The sequence below is a fragment of the Berghia stephanieae genome, chromosome 14 (assembly GCF_034508935.2).
Source record: "Berghia stephanieae isolate SIO BIC M18660-M18661 chromosome 14, UCSD_Bste_1.3, whole genome shotgun sequence".
NCBI classification, from domain to species: domain Eukaryota; kingdom Metazoa; phylum Mollusca; class Gastropoda; order Nudibranchia; family Aeolidiidae; genus Berghia; species Berghia stephanieae.
In genome coordinates this window covers 27,733,650-27,756,191 of record NC_088373.1, presented here as the reverse complement: position 1 = coordinate 27,756,191, position 22,542 = coordinate 27,733,650, and the positions used below count along the sequence as shown (strand labels likewise).

The 22,542-nt window shown below is 35.4% G+C and overlaps 1 protein-coding gene across 1 annotated transcript in view; it reads right to left on the bottom strand.

Moving 5' to 3' along the window:
• The window catches only part of LOC144959823 (uncharacterized), a 60,453-nt gene that overhangs the window by 4,698 nt on the left and 33,213 nt on the right, over positions 1–22,542 (bottom strand). The window contains exons 11-26 of the mRNA XM_078892602.1: positions 22,153–22,362; positions 20,327–20,518; positions 18,928–19,137; positions 18,008–18,430; positions 16,751–16,925; positions 15,444–15,576; positions 15,017–15,127; positions 13,294–13,474; positions 12,312–12,546; positions 7,713–7,881; positions 6,494–6,590; positions 5,708–5,899; positions 4,089–4,205; positions 2,802–3,027; positions 1,651–1,711; positions 930–1,145 (exon numbers count right to left, since the gene is read on the bottom strand). Of these exons, the coding sequence (XP_078748728.1) occupies positions 930–1,145; positions 1,651–1,711; positions 2,802–3,027; positions 4,089–4,205; positions 5,708–5,899; positions 6,494–6,590; positions 7,713–7,881; positions 12,312–12,546; positions 13,294–13,474; positions 15,017–15,127; positions 15,444–15,576; positions 16,751–16,925; positions 18,008–18,430; positions 18,928–19,137; positions 20,327–20,518; positions 22,153–22,362 (2,948 nt within the window). The remainder of the gene's footprint in view (positions 1–929; positions 1,146–1,650; positions 1,712–2,801; positions 3,028–4,088; positions 4,206–5,707; positions 5,900–6,493; positions 6,591–7,712; positions 7,882–12,311; positions 12,547–13,293; positions 13,475–15,016; positions 15,128–15,443; positions 15,577–16,750; positions 16,926–18,007; positions 18,431–18,927; positions 19,138–20,326; positions 20,519–22,152; positions 22,363–22,542) is intronic.

Sequence of the window (22,542 nt, the reverse complement as noted above, 5' to 3'; positions counted from 1 at the left end):
TATTTTATACTTCTGACCAAACTGTATTTGCCATGGCAGTTTGACGGCGTAGTTTGGGGTTTTTTTAAATTACATTTTGAGTAATGAGCCTTCTCCAACAATTCAACTTAATGCCAATCGCATAAAAAAAAAAAAAAAACTCAGAAAAGAAATCTATAAACAAGAAAACGAGTGTCCTTAAAGTATCTCCAAGTAACAAATTGGGGAGCAGGCACTGGTGTAGGATATCAATTTGAAAAAATATGTGTATGAAACAGTGCCAGACAAAGCAGAAAGAAAAATATGAGGAGAAAAAAGACCATCCCCCCAAAAAAATCAGCTCTTTATACTGGGATCAAACTTCAGCCTTCCTGATTCAGGTCTAAAGTTTGATCTCAGTCTAAACAGCTGATTTTTTCTTGAATCAGGTTCAATTGTGATGATTTTTTCTTGTAATTTTTCTTTTCGTCAGGAGGTCTAGGGTTGGATCCCTAATCGAGACAGGCTAACTTTTTGTTTGTTTATTTCTTTCTGCTTTGTCTGGCACTGTTTTCTACACACCTTTCAGATTTTTATAGCTAAGTATCTACTTATGTCACTACCTTCACCATTATTACTATATATATCTACATTAAAAAAACAAAAAAACTAGAGCTTTTATATTGTGCAATATCCACTTAATGTAGTTACAAGGGGTCCCTGACCAACAGCAACATATAACATGTAAAACAAGACATAACACATGTTAGGCGAAATTACAATTTTTTCCAACAGAGACAACGCCAGGTACTCATTTTACACCTGAGTACGATGAGAGAATGTGAGTAAAGAGTCTTTTACAAGGACTCAACTATGCACAGAGTGAGGCTCAAACCCAGGTTCTTCTGATCTGAAAGCGAGTGTCATACCACAAGACCACATAGCCGCACAAACATTAGATTTACACCTACCTTGAGAGGTCCTTCCCCTTTGGTGAAGAGAGCCATTTGAGAACACAGGGATGTCATGGCAGTGGCCTGCTTGACTATATTACTACTCGAGAAAGCATTAGCCACACCACCACCACCACCACCACCACCACCACTATCACCTTCATCATCGTTGGATTCATCAAAATCCTCTTCGCTCCAATGATTCAGCTTAGCATCCAAAAACTCTGCATTTTTCTGTAGATTAAATTACAGTAAATTCATTATAGCACAGCCACCATCTTCATAGTTGTATATTGTATAAACCTTCAGAGCTATAATAAGGCCCATAAGCCAAAGATTATCCTCGTTTCTGAAGCAGTAAAAAGGCAGTAGCAATTACTTGTTACACTTTGGATAGGTGGTTGAATATGAATGATCCCTGATAACTATCTGCTTAAGCCTGATGTTAATCAGCATTATTTCACATCAACAGTGATAAGTATTATTCAATAACAACAATGAGGTAATATTTATTTATACACATGAGGAAATCATAAATAAAAAGAAATTTATACAAGCAGCATCTCTTTTATAAAATATATTTGTCCCGATAGAACTGGTTTTGTTGAAAACATTTTTGAAAATGTTCAACCTAAAGCAAGCTGTCTTACACAATGTTACCAAGTTAAAGACAACCTTAAAGACAAAAAAAAAATAATAAGTACGGCAATAAAACAAATAAAAAAAAAAAAAGAGTTACCAGCACTACTTGAACAGATTTCCCTAGAGGAGTTCCAATGTCCACTCTAGGACTGGCATAGCTGAAATATAAAATTTTAAAAAATATATAGAGCGACTCCTTTGCATCAAATAGAACCCCCCCCCCCCCCTCTCCCCATCCCCACCTGTCTATTTTTTTTTTTCAAGAATTTTTGCACACTCCCCTGAAGCTTATTCCCTACTCTCCCCCTCCCCACCTCGATTAAATTTCAGAAAATTATCTCGACTTCACCCTGGATCGATCTTGGTCCCTTTATACGTGAAGCCAAGTGAGTTTTCAGGAACCCTGTAACTTATAAAGCCTTGAGGTAAATGCATACATTGAGAAATGTAAGTTTTATTTCTTATATAAATTTCTTAATCCATATAATTTTGACTTCAAACTCCATTTTAAACTTACACTTTGACTAAAGCATTTTACAGCGCTATATCCATTCAATGTGCACAAATTGCTTTCCACAGCATCCCTAGCCAACAACAGCACTTAACAAGAAGGGTCTGTTAGGTGATATTACAATTTTTTTTCGACAAAGACACCTGAGTAAAGTGAGGGATAATGTGAGTAAAGAGCCTTTTCCAAGGACTCAACTATGCGCCAAGCGAGGCTCGAACCCAGGATTTTCCGATCCGAAAGCGAGTGTCATACCTCAGGACCACATAGCCGCACAACGATCAATGATTTGATTCTATTCTAGACTGGTTGGTGAAACCAGCACAGGAAGATGGAGGTTGTGTTGGGTGGGGAGAAAGAAATGGAGAGAGTGTACCGATGTCCCATTTGGACCAGATTTATATCAATCCTTTTTGAAGTGACCTTTAACTTTTTGGTGATCGTAAGAGTTGACGGAATCTGATGACGACAACAATAGTGATGATGATGATGATGATGGATGTGTGATGATGATGATGATCATCATGGATGTGTGATGATGATGATGATGATGATGAAATTATGACCTTTGATTACAAAAAAAAAAAACAACTAATAATGGAAAAAGATGTTTATAAAGATGAATTTGATGATAATATATGCTAATATTACACACAAACACACACTCACACACACACACACAAACACATTCAGCATCCAATCTACTTTTTTTTTTGACAAGACCTAAACACAAATCCCACCTAGACCTGGACAAAGATGAAGGAGACATGAAAACATCGGGAGACAATGATGACGACGCTCCACTGATAGACCGATGTGTAAACTGTCGAGGTGATGCCGATGACGGTGACAGGAAGTTGTTGTGCTGTGTAGTCATGGTCATTGCCTCTTCGGAAGGATGTTGTAGATGAGATCTCATACTGACTGGGTTGATACCACTCTTGGCTTTTGTCAGCTTCTCAATTTCTAAAATTAAAAACAGAAAAGAAAAGAAAATAAGGAAAAAGCAAAAAAAAAAAAAAAAAAGCAACATTTTTAGAAAACTAATTTACTAAGTAAGACGAATGTGCTTTGTAGTGAATACTCAAGCACATTCAATGTAAAATCAAGTCTACACATTTATTTCTGATATGACTGTCTTCTTCTTTTAGCTTCTCAAAGAGCATATGGTGCTACGCATTGCTCCCATATAAATAAAACCCATTTATAAGGTCGTTGATATTTCAAAATAACTTAATTTAGTTAGACGTGCCAACTTTTCAAATTAAAAAAAAGAGAGAAAATCTGGTTTTGAAGAGTAAAATAAAAATTAAAGACAAACTGCAATGCACAAATTTCAATATAAAATAGAAAATCAGTTTAGACAATGACAGCACAAGTTAGTTAGATACGATAAAATGTGAACAATGCAGTACGCAGAGCAAATTAAGCAGGAAGCATAAGCAGTATAAAAGCTATGTCTATTTATCGTACTTAGGAACTTAGGTAAATATAATAAAAATTGCAAATTCAATGATTTGGAATCCCTGAAAATTTCCATAAAAACTGGGAAAGTGGGATTGGGAGTGTGACTCAGGGAATTTCCCAAAAAAATCTGGGAAGGCTGACAGGTCTGATTTAGTACCTTTTGACAAAATATCGTTTTCTTGGGGTTTTTTTTTTGTCAAAGGTGCACCTGTACTGTTTTTACACAATCTTTTTCCTAAAAATAGTAACCCAACGACTACTAGGTGACAAAGGTTAGACACTATCAGTATTGAAACTACTGATGAATGTGGGATAATTTATTTTCCACGGGTTTAAGGTGTAAAAACAAGATGATGCTGCTCCACTTAAATCCTTTAACTACACAGTCAAACTAAACATCATTTTCAACATCTATGTTGAGGGGGGTGGGGGTGGTAAAGGGGACTCATTTTTTTTAAAAGACTAAAACAAACAAAAGAAACAGACAAATAACAACAAAAAGCAAAACTAAACAAAGCATAAGATGTTAAAATGTATTCATATACACGTATACAACTTACCGGCCACCACCCCTGGCTTCACCCCCTCCAGCTTGCCCAAGTTACACACCAGTTTCTTCATGTGAGCTCCCCACATTTCACTGAGATAGGACACGTCCGATTCCTTTAGGCCTGGATCTGGAAATAAATGAAAATGAAAATGGATGATCAAACTGCATTGGGGACAACATTCTTATTTGGAGAAATGTCAATAAAATTTTTTTTTAAAGCCTCATTTTGGTAGTAGAAGTCTTCCTCGAGAAATCATCTTTCACTGCAGAATCCATTTGCATTGAGCTTTTAAAATTGAGCTTTCATATAAATAAATAAAATAAATAACAATCAAATTCCTTTCATTCATTCCATAGGGGAAATTTGTCTCTAGGTACTATTCCAAGGGAAGACCGGAATAACTCTGGCGTCAGCCGCAGTGCAGCACCGCAAATTGAGCGAGGGCGAGGTGACTTGCCCAAGGCCACACAGCGCAGCAGGTAATAACTCGGTACATTTCGGTTACAAAGCGAAGACCATACCGCTGAGCCACGCTGCCATTACACAGATAATGTTATCAACTAAACGTGCTCAAAGCACTTTACAAGGGGTCCCTGGTCAACAGCAACACTTAACATGTAGGATGGGACATGATGCCTGTTAGGCGATATTATAATTTTTCAGACAGAGACAGCGCTGTTAACAGCCAGGTACTCATTTTACACCTGAGTACGGCGAGAGAATGTGAGTAAAGAGCCTTTTCCAGGGACTCAACTATGCGCCGAGTGAGGCTCGAACCCAGGACCTTCCGATCCGAAAGCGAGTGTCATACCACTAGACCACAATACTTTTTTTTTTTTTGTTTGTTGCTTTAGGTCTCTTCCAACACAATTGAGGTTATATGAGAGACCGCTGAAACAAAAAAACAAGCAATCTAACAAAAATAGTACAAATGTCAATCAAAATCATAACCTAAAGATATCATAAGCTAAATTATAAATAACCACCCTGTCAAAAATACAATCACAAACCAAAGAAGCAGGATAGGCTAGTAAAGAGAAGAAACGACATCAATATCGGATCGTACACCCATGCGAACATCATAGGTATATGATTCGAGGGTGATGCTCCCATCCAACCACCCGCTGGGGGACCACAATACAACACATTTACATCTTTAGTACCGAAAGATAAGACTTGGGGAAATGTATAGAAAGCCTTGAAAAAAAAAATCTTGAACCTTTAGTAAGTTAAATCTTTGTTTGTTTGTTGTTGCTTTAGGTCTCTTCCAACACAAATGAGGTTATATGAGAGACCGCTGAAACAAAAAAACAAGCAATCTAACAAAAATAGTACAAATGTCAATCAAAATCATAACCTAAAGATATCATAAGCTAAATTATAAATAACCAAGAACAAACAGGCAGAGGATTTACAGGGAAAAAAATATCCCCTGTCAAAAATACAATCACAAACCAAAGAAGCAGGATAGGCTAGTAAAGAGAAGAAGAAACGACATCACTATCGGATCGTACACCCATGCGAACATCATAGGTATATGATTCAAGGGTGATGCTCCCATCCAACCACCCGCTAAGTTAAATCTATTTTAGTGTAAAAACTGGCATCAATTTCTTATTCCACCTTACCCTTCAAAGCATCCTGAAGTCTGGCTGTCAAGGTGGAAATAATGTCTAGTGAAGACCTTAGGACAGCTCTACGTGGCAGGTCGGCAGATAGTTGAATACAAGCCAGTGATTTTTGCTTAATACAGCCACTCAACTCTAGGAGGTCGTTGATTAGTCTCTGCTGTTCTTTTTGTAAAGCATCTTCTGATGGGTCTGGTGATTATAATTCACATTTGTAATAATTTCAAAAAAATTAAAATTCTAAAATAAAATAAAATAGAATAAAAACCTGGAGCTTTTATATAGAGCAACAGCCACTAAATGTGCTCAAAGCGCTTTATAAGGGGTAAGTCCCAAGCCAACAGCAATACCTAACATGCAGGATGAGACATGGAACCTGTATGTAAGGTGATATTAGATTTTTCATACAAATGAGCTTTAGCCAGGTTTGTCATCATGGTCATGTACAACAAGTCATTAATGGTAGCACGTCTGACAGGTAATCAATCAGGAGGTCTGAGGTTTGATTCCCATTCAAGGCAGGCTGATTCTTTGGGATGGTTTTGTTGTTTTTTTTGTTTGTTTGTTTTTTTGTATTTTTTCTTTCTTACTTTGTCTGGCACTGTTTCAGGCACACTTTTTCAGATCTTTGTCAGGCACACTTTTTCAGATCTTTATCTTACATCAGTGCCTGGTCCCTAATTTGTCACTTTATCTATTTACTTACTTATACATGAATTCACAACTATCACTACAAATGAAATCAGGACATGTCTTATATAATCATCTTAATAACCGCAGACTCACCAGTTTCTTTGAAGTCCAGCATGGCGTGTAAGATTTGTCTGACAGATCCTGAATACTCAAAGCAGTGGTTTTGGATGAGTTCTCTAACTTGGAGAGCCTGGGAAAATGAGGTAAATTCACGATGATGATGATGATGATGATGATGATGATGATTATGAAAATGATAAAGGTACTGAAGATTATGGTGATCATGATAATGATGAAGATAATGATGATGATGATTATGAAAAGGATAATGGAACTGATGATTATGGTGATCATGATAATGATGAAGATGATGATGATGATGATGAAGGCGATGATGATGATGACGATGTTGATGATGATGACAAAGCTGCCCACCCACGACGTAAGCAAAACAAGATAATACTTCTAAAAATCAAAATTTTATCCCCAAAGCCAAACCTACTGTTCTAATCTGGTTCATTAAAATGGTGATACCTTGCCAGTCCTTCAAATAGGAATATATGTGATAAACAACACTTAAACAGACCATCAAGTATCTCTATTATAGATAGTATGCGCTTGGCTAATAAGCTCACAATATTGCCATCCAGAAGTATAATGTACCAACACACAAAACTATGTGTAATCTTGAACGTTTATAGTCTGGTTAATAAAGTTTAGTGAGAATTACTCATAAACGTGGATGGCATAAACCATAATAAAGACCTGAGTGACGTCTACTTCATACTATCTATACCCATTAACATCATGAAAGTCATCACCAAAACATCAAGGAAAAATGGAGGATTTTGGGAATCCTGTCTGGATTTATTTCATTTCAGACCCGAAGAAAACGGAAAAATCCTGAGGGAATAAAAATGGGAGTTGGCAGTTCTATAATGATGATGATGATGATGTTGATGATGATGTTGATGATGATTATGTTGTTGATGATGATAATGTTGATGATAATAATGATGGTAGTTTTTATAGAAATCATGACAGTGATATCAATCAAATAGTCACAATGGGGGCAGCGTGGCTCAGCGATACGGTCTTTGCTTCGTACCCGAAAGGTACAGAGTTTGATCGCCCGCCGCTGCGCTGTGTGGCCTTGAGCAAGTCACCTCGCCCTAGCTCAATTTGGGGCACTGCATTGCAGCTGACACCTGAGTTATTCCAGTTTTCCCTTGGAATAGACCCTAGAGACAAATTTCCCCTATGGGATGAACAAAGAGAATTTTATTTTTATTTATTTTATTTACACCATCACCTTTTCAATCCACCGATTCCTGGCCAGACCAATCCTCAGACGACAGAACATCGTGTGATTGGGTATCTTACTGGAAACCACTGGTTGCCTGGCAACAGCTACCACGTCAGACAGGGCCTCGTTCAACTCTGCCACCAACTCCTCACTCCTTGATTTCACCGATGGGTCACTGCATGGAAAGATCATATCATTATTATAGATAAACATACATTTCAATAACTAGCATACATGAAAATCTGTATGGGTCACTGGATGGAAAGATTATATCATTATTATAGATAAACATACATTTCAATAACTAACATACATGAAAATCTGTATGGGTCACTGGATGGAAAGATTATATCATTATTATAGATAAACATACATTTCAATAACTAACATACATGAAAATCTGTATGGGTCACTGGATGGAAAGATTATATCATTATTATAGATAAACATACATTTCAATAACTAACATACATGAAAATCTGTATGGGTCACTGGATGGAAAGATTATATCATTATAGATAAACATACATTTCAATAACTAACATACATGAAAATCTGTATGGGTCACTGGATGGAAAGATTATATCATTATTATAGATAAACATACATTTCAATAACTAGCATACATGAAAATCTGTATGGGTCACTGGATGGAAAGATTATATCATTATTATAGATAAACATACGTTTCAATAACTAACATACATGAAAATCTGTATGGGTCACTGGATGGAAAGATCATATTATTATAGATAAACATACATTTCAATAACTAATATACATGAAAATCTGTATGGGTCACTGGATGGAAAGATCATATCATTATTATAGATAAACATACATTTCAATAACTAACATACATGAAAATCTGTATGGGTCACTGGATGGAAAGATCATATCATTATTATAGATAAACATACATTTCAATAACTAACATACATGAAAATCTGTATGGGTCACTGGATGGAAAGATTATATCATTATTATAGATAAACATCCATTTCAATAACTAACATACATGAAAATCTGTATGGGTCACTGGATGGAAAGATTATATCATTATTATAGATAAACATACATTTCAATAACTAACATACATGAAAATCTGTATGGGTCACTGGATGGAAAGATTATATCATTATTATAGATAAACATACATTTCAATAACTAACATACATGAAAATCTGTATGGGTCACTGGATGGAAAGATCATATCATTATTATAGATAAACATACATTTCAATAACTAACATACATGAAAATCTGTATGGGTCACTGGATGGAAAGATTATATCATTATTATAGATAAACATACATTTCAATAACTAACATACATGAAAATCTGTATGGGTCACTGGATGGAAAGATCATATCATTATTATAGATAAACATCCATTTCAATAACTAACATACATGAAAATCTGTATGGGTCACTGGATGGAAAGATTATATCATTATTATAGATAAACATACATTTCAATAACTAACATACATGAAAATCTGTATGGGTCACTGGATGGAAAGATTATATCATTATTATAGATAAACATACATTTCAATAACTAACATACATGAAAATCTGTATGGGTCACTGGATGGAAAGATCATATCATTATTATAGATAAACATACATTTCAATAACTAACATACATGAAAATCTGTATGGGTCACTGGATGGAAAGATCATATCATTATTATAGATAAACATACATTTCAATAACTAACATACATGAAAATCTGTATGGGTCACTGGATGGAAAGATCATATTATTATAGATAAACATACATTTCAATAACTAGCATACATGAAAATCTGTATGGGTCACTGGATGGAAAGATCATATCATTATTATAGATAAACATACATTTCAATAGCTAACATACATGAAAATCTGTATGGGTCACTGGATGGAAAGATTATATCATTATTATAGATAAACATACATTTCAATAACTAACATACATGAAAATCTGTATGGGTCACTGGATGGAAAGATCATATTATTATAGATAAACATACATTTCAATAACTAATATACATGAAAATCTGTATGGGTCACTGGATGGAAAGATTATATCATTATTATAGATAAACATACATTTCAATAACTAACATACATGAAAATCTGTATGGGTCACTGGATGGAAAGATTATATCATTATTATAGATAAACATACATTTCAATAACTAACATACATGAAAATCTGTATCTTATCTAAAAGTTAAAAAGTTTTTTCAACCCAGCAAGAAGCCTATCTTAGTATGATTTGCAAGGTTTTGCCCCCATCACCTGAATACCTTGTCGGGGAATATAAACCAACTCAATCTCTGCGATCCAGTAGTTCATTGCTCATGGAGAAAAACATCCCAAGAACAAAGTTTGCTGAGCGTGGTTTTGCATTTTCAGCTCCAATCATCTGGAATTCTTTACCACCTAAAACTCGACAATGTGAAAGTCTACCAGTCTTCAAACGGCATTTAAAAACCAATATTTTTCATTCTGCTTATCGTGATTCTATGTGAATTCGAACAAGATATATATGTGTGACTGTTGTAGTGATTTTGTAGTCGAATGAATGAACATGTGTGATACTAAATACTATTGTAAAGCACCTCTGAGCACTGTTTGTGGATACTGGCACGATATTTAAAAAAAAAATAAATAAAAAAAATAAAAAATAAAAAAAAATAATAATAATAATAATAATAATAATAATAATAATAATAATAATTAATAATAATAATAATAATATAATAATCTCACATAATGAATAGTTGAATGTTTTTGAGTAGGTCTTGTGAATGTTGGTTTGGATTAACTTGTGAGTATATTTTCCATATCTTCACACGTCATGGTTATATTCAAAATTTATGGTTTAAAAAATTCTGAATTTGGTATAAAAGAACCCGTAGATGCATAATATTTCATTGACATAGATGACAGGTCCATTACGTAGTAAGCTGTAGTGGAATGAGCATTCATATATTATTTGGATATGTAAAAGTATACAATGATTTATTTATTTAAATGGAGCATTTATACAGCACAATATCCACTAAACATGCTAAAAGCGCTTTATAAGGGGTCCTTAGCCAAGGGCAACGCTTAACATGTAAGACGAAATATGATGCCTGTTAGGTGATACTACAATTTCATTCTCTGACAGAGACAATGCTGCTTATGGTCAGATACTCATTTTACACCTGAGTATGATGAGAGAATGTGAGTAGAGAGACTTTTCCAAGGACTCACCTATGCTTTGCTCGGACATTCCAGTCCAAAGACAAGTGTCATACCACTTGACCACATAGCCACACAAAATGAATGAATGTAGCAGCTTCCAAAATGAGCAACACAACCCATGTAAAGTATTTTGAAACTATTATACTCATTTTGCTAATACTTTTTACAGTTCACAACTTCTAATTCAATTTGACTTGTGTACAGATTTGTGTTTTTAATAGTTAATGTTTTTTTGTTTTTAAGGGTTTTACGGCGCTTGCAACACATTAAGGTCATATCAGCGCCAGTAAAAAGGAAGAAAATGGGATAGTAAAAAGTTCTAGAATTACAATTAAAGCACCCAAGAAAAAGTAAGACAAAGGGGAACTAGGAACAAATAGGGATCAGATGTAGATTCCAAGAGCACACTATCATGTACTTAGTTTGAGATCACCTATAAGTCTCATCTGGACACAAGCACAAAATCCAACAAAGAGGAACACACTCAAATGCTTACACTATACATTAAAAATGACAAATATAATAATACATAACAGAGAGATGATTTACAAGGAAAAAAATATCATCTCCCAAAACAATAACTATGCATTTGACTGTTTCCCTCCCAGCCAGGACTCCAACCAGGGCCAGGACAAAACCAAGTAACCTCATTCCAAGACAAGGACAGAAAGCATGTTGGAAAACAGATATAAGGGGATAGAAGACACAGTATGTACCTCCCTGCCCACTATGGGAGGTCAGGATCCCCACCCAGTTTTTAATAGTTCAAACAAGTCACCATGCAAGATGTCTTAGATAATGACTAGAGTCCATGCAATTTGAATTCACTCTTTTATCTCTGCTTCTGTGTAAAACGACGACTCTTATATACACAGTTAGACATCATTGTCCTATTGATGCTGTAGTCCATTGGATTTACGTCAAGACTCATTGGAGACCATTTCATCTTTAGAAATAAATCACATATGATTTCTGCATCGTATTGAAAATTATATAAGCATTGTTAGAAGAAAAACTTATTATAGAATCTATCCCAATGGCGTAACTTTCTACACTCGTCACACAACACTGCTAAAAACAAGACGCAAGTTTGAGAACTTTTGATATCGTAATTTTGATATATTTTGATACGACTTTGGTATAACCGGCATGATTTCTTAACCAATCATGAGTTTTTAATCAGACTTAGCAAGTATTAACTTGTTCTTATTGCTCAATAAATTTCGAATGTTTCTGATTTTCTTTATTGCATTGAAACAGCGTCATACTTTTTTCACTTTTTTTTTCTCGCATCTTATATATATATATATATATATATAAATTCAAGAAATCTGTATAAGTGGCAAGGATTTATCTTCACCTAATTACAACACAATCCACCAACTCCAACAACGCATTTGTCTCTTCCTCCAACACACCAGCCAGCCTGGACTCTCTCTCTGCTGCCTTGCACCGAAGTCTGGGGAATTTCTCTCTTCCCAAAGTCTCCATGGCATCCGACATCCGGTCCATCTCCGACACAATGCAAGTCATCAAGACAGACCAGTCACGACTCACCTGGGCAAACTGCCATCTTTCGCTTGCCGTTCTGGAGGCTAAAAAGGGAAAATATGCTCAAGTTAAATTAAAAAGTGAAGAGAAAAAACAAAAAATTAAAATTTTAAAAATTGAGTTTTTATATAGCGCAATATCCACTAAACGTGCTCAAAGCGCTTTACAAGGGGTCCCTGGCCAACAGCAACACTTAACATGTAGGACATGACATGACACCTGTCAGGCAATATAACAATTTTTTTCGGGCAGAGACAACGCTGTTAACGGCCAGGGACTTGTTTTACACCTGAGTACGGTGAGAGAATATGAGTAAAGAGACTTTTGCAAGGGCTCAACTATGCGCCGAGCAAGGCTCAAACCCAGGACCAAAAAATCAATTTTCTTTTAGGAAGTTCACCAAAACAATAAGACATTAAGAATTGTAAATATTTATACTCGAGTCCTTTAGAAATATGCCAAAAGCACAACTTAAAACCTATCCATTAGTCACATTTCGTGTGTAAATAGTACTAAATAATGCAATATGGTTTCATAAGGCCAGCTTTGGGAATAAATGAAACATTGCGATGCGCATTGAGCATGTTTAATCTGTGTAAATGCGCTATTCAAATGTTCATATTTATAAATTATGTAAAATCATCAAGAGGAATTATCAAGGAAAAAACAAAACGGGATTTTTGACATCCTGATATTTAATTTAAAACCCTTTTTAAAAAGATGGAAAAATCTAAAGGGAAAAACTGGGAGTTGACACAATTTTGTTGATAAATGATGAAGGCAATACTCACTGTAAACATCTGCAACTTGCACGGATGTGGAGATAGTGACCGACAGGTTTTCTATATCTTTGTGACAATCTGTGAGGTAATCAATGGTATCCACACCTTTCTCCACCCACTGACCTGACAGGAACCGTGCCTTGAGTAGCAGACAACTCATTTCATGCTGGGCCTGAGAAATGGAGTCAAGCTGGAAAAGAGGAGGAGAGTTGGAAATTTTTATTTTGTCAAATCTAATCATCTGGCAGCAGTTTCTAATGGTCTCACACTATAATAAATAAAATAAAAATAAAATAATAAAAATTCCCTTTATTCATCCCATAGGGGAAATATGTCTCTAGGGTCTATTCCAAGGGAAGACTGGAATAACCCAGGCGTCAGCTGCAGTGCAGTGCTGCAAATCGAGCTAGGGCGAGGTGACTTGCTCAAGGCCACACAGCGCAGCGGTGGGTGATCGAACTCAGTACCTATCAGGTACGAAGCAAAGACCGTACAACTGAGCCACGCTGCCCCTATAGTAATCATAATATTATGATGCCCAATTCAGACGACAAACTTGTTACAGCTGTTGTGTAGGGTCCCAAACCCTGCCCAATTCAGACGACAAACTTGTTACAGCTGTTGTGTAGGGTCCTAGACCCTGTCCGGCAGCCTCGTCACAAAGCTCAACCAGATGCTCTGTGATTTCAAGTTCTTTGCCACAAAGTGTATATGTGGGACAGGTAGAAAGTCTCCACTGATGTAGGGTGGCCACTGATAGACAGGTTCTAGACCTTAGTCTGTTTCCAGCAACTCAGTGCCTCCTCTTGCAGGTCAGAAGCCTGGCAGCTTCTCTCATAGTTTTGAGAAGACAATGTCTGAATCTCTCCAAGTCAAACTTCGATTTCATATGTGCAACCCCCACCCAGAGTCAGGAAAGCTAATGTCATTCAAGAATTAACAAATTAGGGAGCAGGCACTGGTGTATGATAAAAATCTGAAAAGGTGTGTTTGAAGAAATGTAAGACAAAGCAGAAAGAAATATACAAAAAAATAAAATTCTAAAAGATCAGCCTACCCCGACTACTCGTCGGGTCAGGTTGATCTTCCGGGATTGATTTTATGATGGTACAATTTAACACACACCTTTTCAATTTAACACACACCTTTTCAATTTAACACACACCTTTTCAATTTAACACACACCTTTTCAATTTAACACACACCTTTTCAATTTAACACACACCTTTTCAATTTAACACACACCTTTTCAATTTAACACACACCTTTTCAATTTAACACACACCTTTTCAGACAGGTCCATAGAGACCGTGCAGCCATATTTATTATTGTTATTATAATTATTATTATTATTTTCAGATAGGCAAAATTTTGAACTTTGTAAAATCTATTAATTGTTTATTTGTACAATATGAGAGAAAAAGCATACAATCTTACAAAGGTTAAAAAGCCATACAAATATGCTTTTTGCCGTACAGTTGGCTGCCCTGCAAGACCCCCACACCAAGGGTTGCCCTCAGAAAGACCCCACAAGGAGCACGGAGGAGAGGTGGTGAAGTACCTAGGAGCACCGATGTGAAAGCAAGGATGGGGTGGATACAGGGACAGAAGTCAAAGATAGCAGCAAACCGTGATGGTTGGAGATCTACTGCGCTGCTTCATGTACATATGAGGCACCAAGAGGATAAAATAGTAAGAAAGTCATTATGATTATAATATAAAATAGACCTACAACAGTTTTTCCTTGTTCTGTGTCATCAGTGTTGATGGCCTGTGTGAGGGCATGGGTAAGTAACAACCACTTGTCTGATGCCACGTCTACTATGATTCTGGCCTTGTTTAGCTAATAGAAAGAAAAAGAAAAAAGTTTTTTAAAAAATAAAAGCAATTGAGCTGTTTTGACACATTTTCTTAACTTCACTTCAAATTCTCATTTATGCAAACCTGCCACAAGCAATAAACAAAAAATCGATATATACATGAAAAAAAAATTACAACAAAAAAAAGAATTTTTAAAAATATATCAACGCAAAATGTATATATGTAAGAGGCAGGTCAGTAAATATGGTCAGATACTCTATCAATAGAATCAACATGTCCTGTAAATTGTGAACTGAAAAGATGAGAAATTTCCCATCAATGTAAATTTGACCTATCACCTTTTGAGACCACTCCTGTGACTTGTCGTGTAATTCGTTTCTCCTGTCTTTATCTCCAGACACTAAAAACTTGGAACACTGTATGACAGCTGGGACCAGTGTGTCTATATCTCTAACTAGCTGCTTCAATTCTCTGAAAAACACACACGACATATATGTTTTATAAACTTGAGCTTTTATATATAATGCATTGTCCACTAAATGTGCTGAAAGCACAAACACAATATATACTCCAACAAGAACCTTGAGATTGAGTGATAATAAGTTCAAAGTTAGTAAAACCAAAAATAATTCAAAAGGTTGGCATTCAATCATTTGAATTTGCCACTCCTCAAAATTAGAATTCCCTATGGAGAGAAAGATAAAGGGAGTAAATGTGACTCATAAATAAGGGAACAACACAAAACAAATGACGTTTTGAAAAAAGGCCAAAGGCCAAAACGTCGTTTGTTTTGTGTTGTTCCTTTATTTATGAGTCACATTTACTCCCTTTATCTTTCTCTCCAATTTATTGACTCATTTAGACACCTCTAGTTTTTGGTTTTAGAATTCCCTACCACAGTTTCTTAGATCATCCTCATCCTTTCCAACTTTTAAAATACAACTAAAAGCTACTTGTTTACAACGCCATCTATTAATGATTTGTTTGTTTATTTCAATTAAATATCTACATTGTAGGGAGCGAAAAAGACGAATGGAGCTTTGGACGAAGCAAGCGGAGTCTTCCTCTCTCTCACAAATCATGAACTGATAACAACAACAAGCTAAGACCTCTGATCAAACTTTTCTCTTTTATTGTCATTCAAGTTTCATTAAATTACTATCGTTTGTATTTAATCATTTTGTTATTAAGTTATTTCGAGATCCTATAACATATAGTAATTTACAAAAGAAACTAGATGGTTTTCATTTGCTATTATCTCACATAAGAGAATTTATTCTGACCTCTCCAGGTCCACCTGGCATAGATTGGGTAGCTTGGGGGTCTGTTAGATCTGATAGAAAGTACTTTGCAATAAACCAGCATCCTATCCAAAGGGTAGCAAGCAATTGCTATTATCCGCTTCAGGCTATAGAAACCAGGATAAACTCCAGCTCCATGGGCCTAATGGCTCTGAAGGACTACTTATCCGCCAGGAAATAAGATAGATGGCTTGGCCTTCTGATACAACTGATGACCTTCAATTTCTAAAAATAGACTGACAAGAGGTCAGTCGGCTATTGGTTCAGATCCAGTAAAAACTTCTAGCCAAAGTGTAATTAACAGAGAGAGAGAGAGAGCAGGGATAATATCAAAAATGACTTACTGCCCTTGTGCAATCTGGCCACAATGAGCCAAGAGAGAGTCGCCAGCATCTACAATGTGATTGGTCCATCCCAAGATGTCAGAGGTCAGACTATCCGTTGACATCCTGTCCCCTGAGGTGGCAGCCGTCAAGAGACGATTAATGACCAGCTCAAGGTTTGACAATTCCTCTTTAACTAAAAATAAAGAGTAAAAAAAAAGAAAAAGAAAAGTCTTATTCAAAGGGGTGGAAAATTTCAAATCTTTGATAAAATATGTTTTTATAATAATAATAATAATAAAAATAATAATAATAATAATAATAATAATAATAATAATAATAATAATAATAATAATAATAATAATAATAATAATAATAATATAATAATAATAACAATATTAATAATAATAATAATAATAATAATAATAATAATAATAATAATAATAATAATAATAATCATCATAATAATAATAATAATAATAATAATAATAATAATAATAATAATAATAATAATAATAATAATAATAATAATAATAATAATAATAATAATAAGAAGAAGAAGAAGAAGAAGAAGAAGAAGAAGAAGAAGAAGAAGAAGAAGAAGAAGAAGAAAAATAACAATAATAATAATATTATTATTAATAATAATAATAATAATAATAATAATAATAATAATAATAATAATAATAATAATAATAATAATAATAATAATAATAATAATAATAATAATAATAAGGCGAGTCTACTCTTGTTTCTAAAGCATAAAATCTGAATAAATTCTTCTTTGCCATTACTAGATAAGGCGACAGACTCGTGACTGGTACTTTCCATGCGATTCCATTCCACCAAGTAGTCGGGTTCAATCCTAGGTGATTGGATTGTGGAATAGCACTGACAGAATGGAATGGTCAACTTGACAACTTTTCACAGACAATATTTGTGAAGTAATTTTTTTTTTTTTTTTTTTTTTTGGGGGGGGGGGGGGGGGGGGGTGTACACAAAGATGTAATGAGATTGGTGGTGGTCATAGGTGTTGGTGATGATAATGATAATGATGCTGATGATAACAAAAACGATGATGATGAGGATGGTGATGATTATTATGATGACATCTACAGTGACTAGAATGATAACAACAATGATGATGGTGATGATGATTATGATAACGACAATGCTGATACTGATGACAACCACAGCAATAATGATGATAATGATGATGATGATGATGAAAATGAATAAATAAAAATAATGGTAACAACAACAATGACAAAAACTCACCTTCAATATTCGATTGTCCTTGCTTCAGCCATGACCTGCCAGATGTTTCAGGGACATTGACATCATTACTATCATCAGCACCGCCATCATTACCCATTTTCACCATTGTTGTCTTCGTTTCATCTACGGGCTGCTTATCCACTGGCCATGACAATGTGTTGCCCACCCCTGTTGACCTCTTTGGCTGAACCTTGCCCTCTGGCCCTAAAACGGACTCTGCCGGAGCGGTCATGGATGTTGACCCCGCCACCATCCCTTCACTTCCTTCATCTCCCTGAGCATTCCCAGGTCTAGATTGTGTGATGGTGCTTGTGTTGTTCTTGTTGGGTGGAACGGTGGTGGACAGTTTAGACTCCATGGCTTTGGGCAGTTTGGCCACTGACCGTCTGGTTTTGGGTCTGGTGGTCATGTCAGGTCGTGAATCTGAAAATAATATTTGTATTTTATTCCGTTTCATTTATCTTTTTGTATATTTTATCAATATGATGCAATATAGATAGTTTGAAGATGACGTCACTCAGGTCTTTGTTATTGTTTTTGCCATCCGCGTTTGTGAGTTGTTCTCACTAAACTGTATTAACCAGACTATAAAAGTTCATGGTTACACAGAGTTTGTGTGTTGGTCTGTTATACTTCCGGATGGCAATGTTGTGAACTCCTTGGCCAAGCGCATTCTATCTATATCTTAATCTGGAAACTGGTCTAATAGTGAATACAATTCATGCTCTATGACTCTTTACAAGAAAAAGAAAAATATGAAAAGTATATTACCATCTATAGAACCTCTATTTTTAAGTAATTGAGTCATTAGCGAATGACTTGACAGGAATTCCACCAATTTTGATCTATAACAAAATGAAACAACTCCCTATCTTTTTTTAACGGTTAGCGAGAAAATAAATATATATAAAGATAAATACCATCTCTAGAATCTCTCGTGTGAGGTAAGCCAGGAGGGTGACCTCGTTCAGGACTCATTAGATTGGGATGATTCTTCTCATCCAAGCCTTGCCTGAGACCCAGGACAGACCCATGCAGAAGTTTGAGTCGTCTGTCCAACGTGTCGGACAGTTTGGAGGACAAGGGGTTGGTCAGGACATCGTTTAGAGCAGCCCTGGCCAGATTGATAGCTAGAGGGAGAAGATGAGTAGAAAAGAAAGAAAGACAATTTAGTATCATTTTTTTTTTCCTTTTTATTCTTTTTTTTTTTTTTTTTTTTTCGCTTCTCTTAACTCTCTCGAGTACATCATATTTGAAAATCGAACAATTTTATTTAATTTTCCATTCATATGAACACAAGAGAATTAAATATTAGAGTGGGTTGGTGAGAGTTATTTCAATTTTTATAAATATTTTAACTCCCAAGTTTTATTTCTCATCCTGTGTCTGTCAGGCAGCTCAATCAATATTTGAAGTTAAAAAAATTTTAATGTGCCTTGTCCAATAGTCTGGGAAATGCTTTAGATAACATGTTTTGTCCAATAATTTGGGGTATGCTTTAGATAACACGTTTTGTCCAATAATTTGGAAGTGCTTAAGATAACAAGTTTTGTCCAATAGTCAGGAGTATGCTTTAGGTAATCATTATATTATTGTTGTCCAATAATCCGAGGTATATTTTAGATAACACGTTTTGTCCAATAGTCAGGAGTATGCTTTAGATAATCATTATATTATTATTGTCCAATAATCCGAGGTATATTTTAGATAACACGTTTTGTCCAATAGTAAGGAGTATGCTTTAGATAATCATTATATTATTGTTGTCCAATAATCTGAGGTATATTTTAGATAACACGTTTTGTCCAATAGTAAGGAGTATGCTTTAGATAATCATTATTAAGAATCTGGAAAGACGTGTATGAAACGATGGCAGGCAAATCACAGAGAAAAATACAACGAATAAAAATAATCCTCAAAAATCTATTTGCCTTGATTGCTCCAGTCGAGGTAGCTGATTCTTTCAAAAAATTTTTTTTGTTCTTTGTATTTACCTCTCTGCTTTATCGGCCACAGTTTCATACAAATCATTTTAGATTTTTATCTTACACCAGTGCCTGCTGAAAATGTGATACAGGGGAAAATGGACAGCAAACGAAGAAGGGGAATACCTAGACCTAGTTATATAAAAAAACATCCTAGAATGGACAGAGATGAATGGAAGAGAATTATATGATACCGTCAGCAGACGAAAGGGAATGGGCAGACTTTTGTCATCGCAGAGTGCGGGCAGCCAACGTCAATGAGGACGACGCTGGATAGTGAATAAGTGCCTGCTACCTAATTGGACACTTTGATATTATAATTATTGTAACTTACCATCCGTGAGTTTTCTCACAAAGACCATCAAGCCATTGCGGTATATCGGGTCTGTGTGTCCATCCACCACCCTGGATCCCAGTTGACCAGCTCTCAGGGCATAGGCCAGGATTTTGTCCACCTTGGATTTTAGGACCGGTTTGTTGTGGATCTCAGACATCACATGCTTCATCTTAGAGGACATTTTTTGTTCTGGAAGAGGAGTAACAAATTTTGGTAACATTTGAACATATATACTTTATTTATTTATACAATGACAATGAGACTCAAACATGGGGTTTTCTTTATATTATTTTTTTATAATTTTTTTTTCATTCGCTATCTTTTGTCCAGGCTAATCTATAAATGTACAGAGTAAAGCTGTCTCAATTATACGTGGAAATAGGAAATTAATCAGTGAGTGTTTGTGATGAATAATTTTTTTTAAAAAATAGCAATTGTTTAGCAGATTTTTTTTTAGATCAGTCATTTATTTCATCTTAAGTTTCTAATTCTCCATCAAAAGTAACTAACCATTTTTTAGCACTATTACTTGATCTGCCAAACTTCCTATATGTCATGTTATACAAATGGTCATTAAGTTTGCTAGTTTTGGTGTTTTGAATCCCAACTACAAAAACTTGGCATGGACAAACAAGGATTACAATTTTGGGGGCATTAAAAAAAAAAATTCACTAAATTCATAGACAAACACAATATATACTCAGATTATACTAATTGTCAAGTTAAGGTGAAATTTTAATTAAACAAAAACATCTACACATGGCAGCCAGATAGGAAAATAAAGATTCATTTTTACTTTTATGTCATTTTTACATCATTTCGGATATTTTGGCCATCTAACTTTCATAAGTTCAGCCATTTATATTGACCCTTTTGGTTCCTGATTCCCCTGAGAAGACAGACAGTCCATTATTTTAAGCACTATGACATGTCAAAGGCTCAATTCTTTATTACTGTTTTCTTATTTTTTCACCATTCTCCAAAACAAAAATCATTTGGTCATTGTCTTTCTACCAACAACAATTTAAAAATATCCTACACCTTTATCTCAACATAAAATTCATTCTCTCAATTGTGATAACAACAAGAAATGAAGTGAGTAGGAAAGTGCCAGAAGACAATAGAGAATAAAAATTTCACGCAGTGATGGGGGTTTGAACCCGTGACCTTACTGGTACAACAGCTCCACCTGACCGGGGGAGCGTGACTCTACATATGAGCAATCCACGATCCCAAAAAAAGATCGTCTCTAACCCTAGTCTTTATTAGAGCCCTCTTCCTGACTTCTTGAGTTCACGGGTTCAACACTCACAACCGCCGCGAAGTTAGTTGGCCAGCATTTAAGCTTAATAGCCAATAGTCTCAACACAAACATGTAACATAGAAACAATTGAGACATTGAGTATGCTCCGGTTTGGGGTCAATTTTTAATTCAGAAAAGTGACTGGAGCAGGCACTTATGTTGATAACAACAAGAAATTTTTATTCTTTATTGTCTTCTGGCACTTTCCTACTCACTTCATTTCTTGTTGTAATCAACAAAAGTGCCTGTTCCACTCACTTTTCTTCTCTCCATTGTGACACACTGCCTAAAAACAGTATAATGTTGGAATGATTTCGAAGCTGAAAAATTGTATTTACGGCCAAATTTATTGCAGATTTTATAATTTATTGGGATGGAGGATGAACATTGTAAGCTAGTTGAAACACGTGAACTATCCATATTTCATATTTTATAACATCTGAACTTAAAATTGACTTTTTGGCATCTGGTTCACCAAAATATAACATTATATAGAGTTGATGAGTCACATTCTATCTACCTGTGACTTCCAGAAAAACCCTGACGTCAATCATCTTGTCCACAGTCTTCACAATGATGCCCGTCTCCAACTGCCACCTTTTCACAAGCAGACGCAAGTGTCGGATGGATGCAGTGTCTGATTTCTGGCGTGACACGGTGACCACCACTGGGACTATGTCTGGGTCTAGGGTCTCCAAATCTTGGACTGATGATTGGATTGCACTCGATCCTAAAAAAAAAAAAAATTGTTTAAGATTAAAAGGCCTTTATGTCAAAAGAAGAACTAAGAAATACTACAGTGCCCTCCGTTCTAAAGTCACAACAAGATCTTGACAGCCTCAAAACTCTGGCCCAGGATCGTGACCAATGGAAACAATTAACAACATGGATGGAGAGAGCAGCTATACTC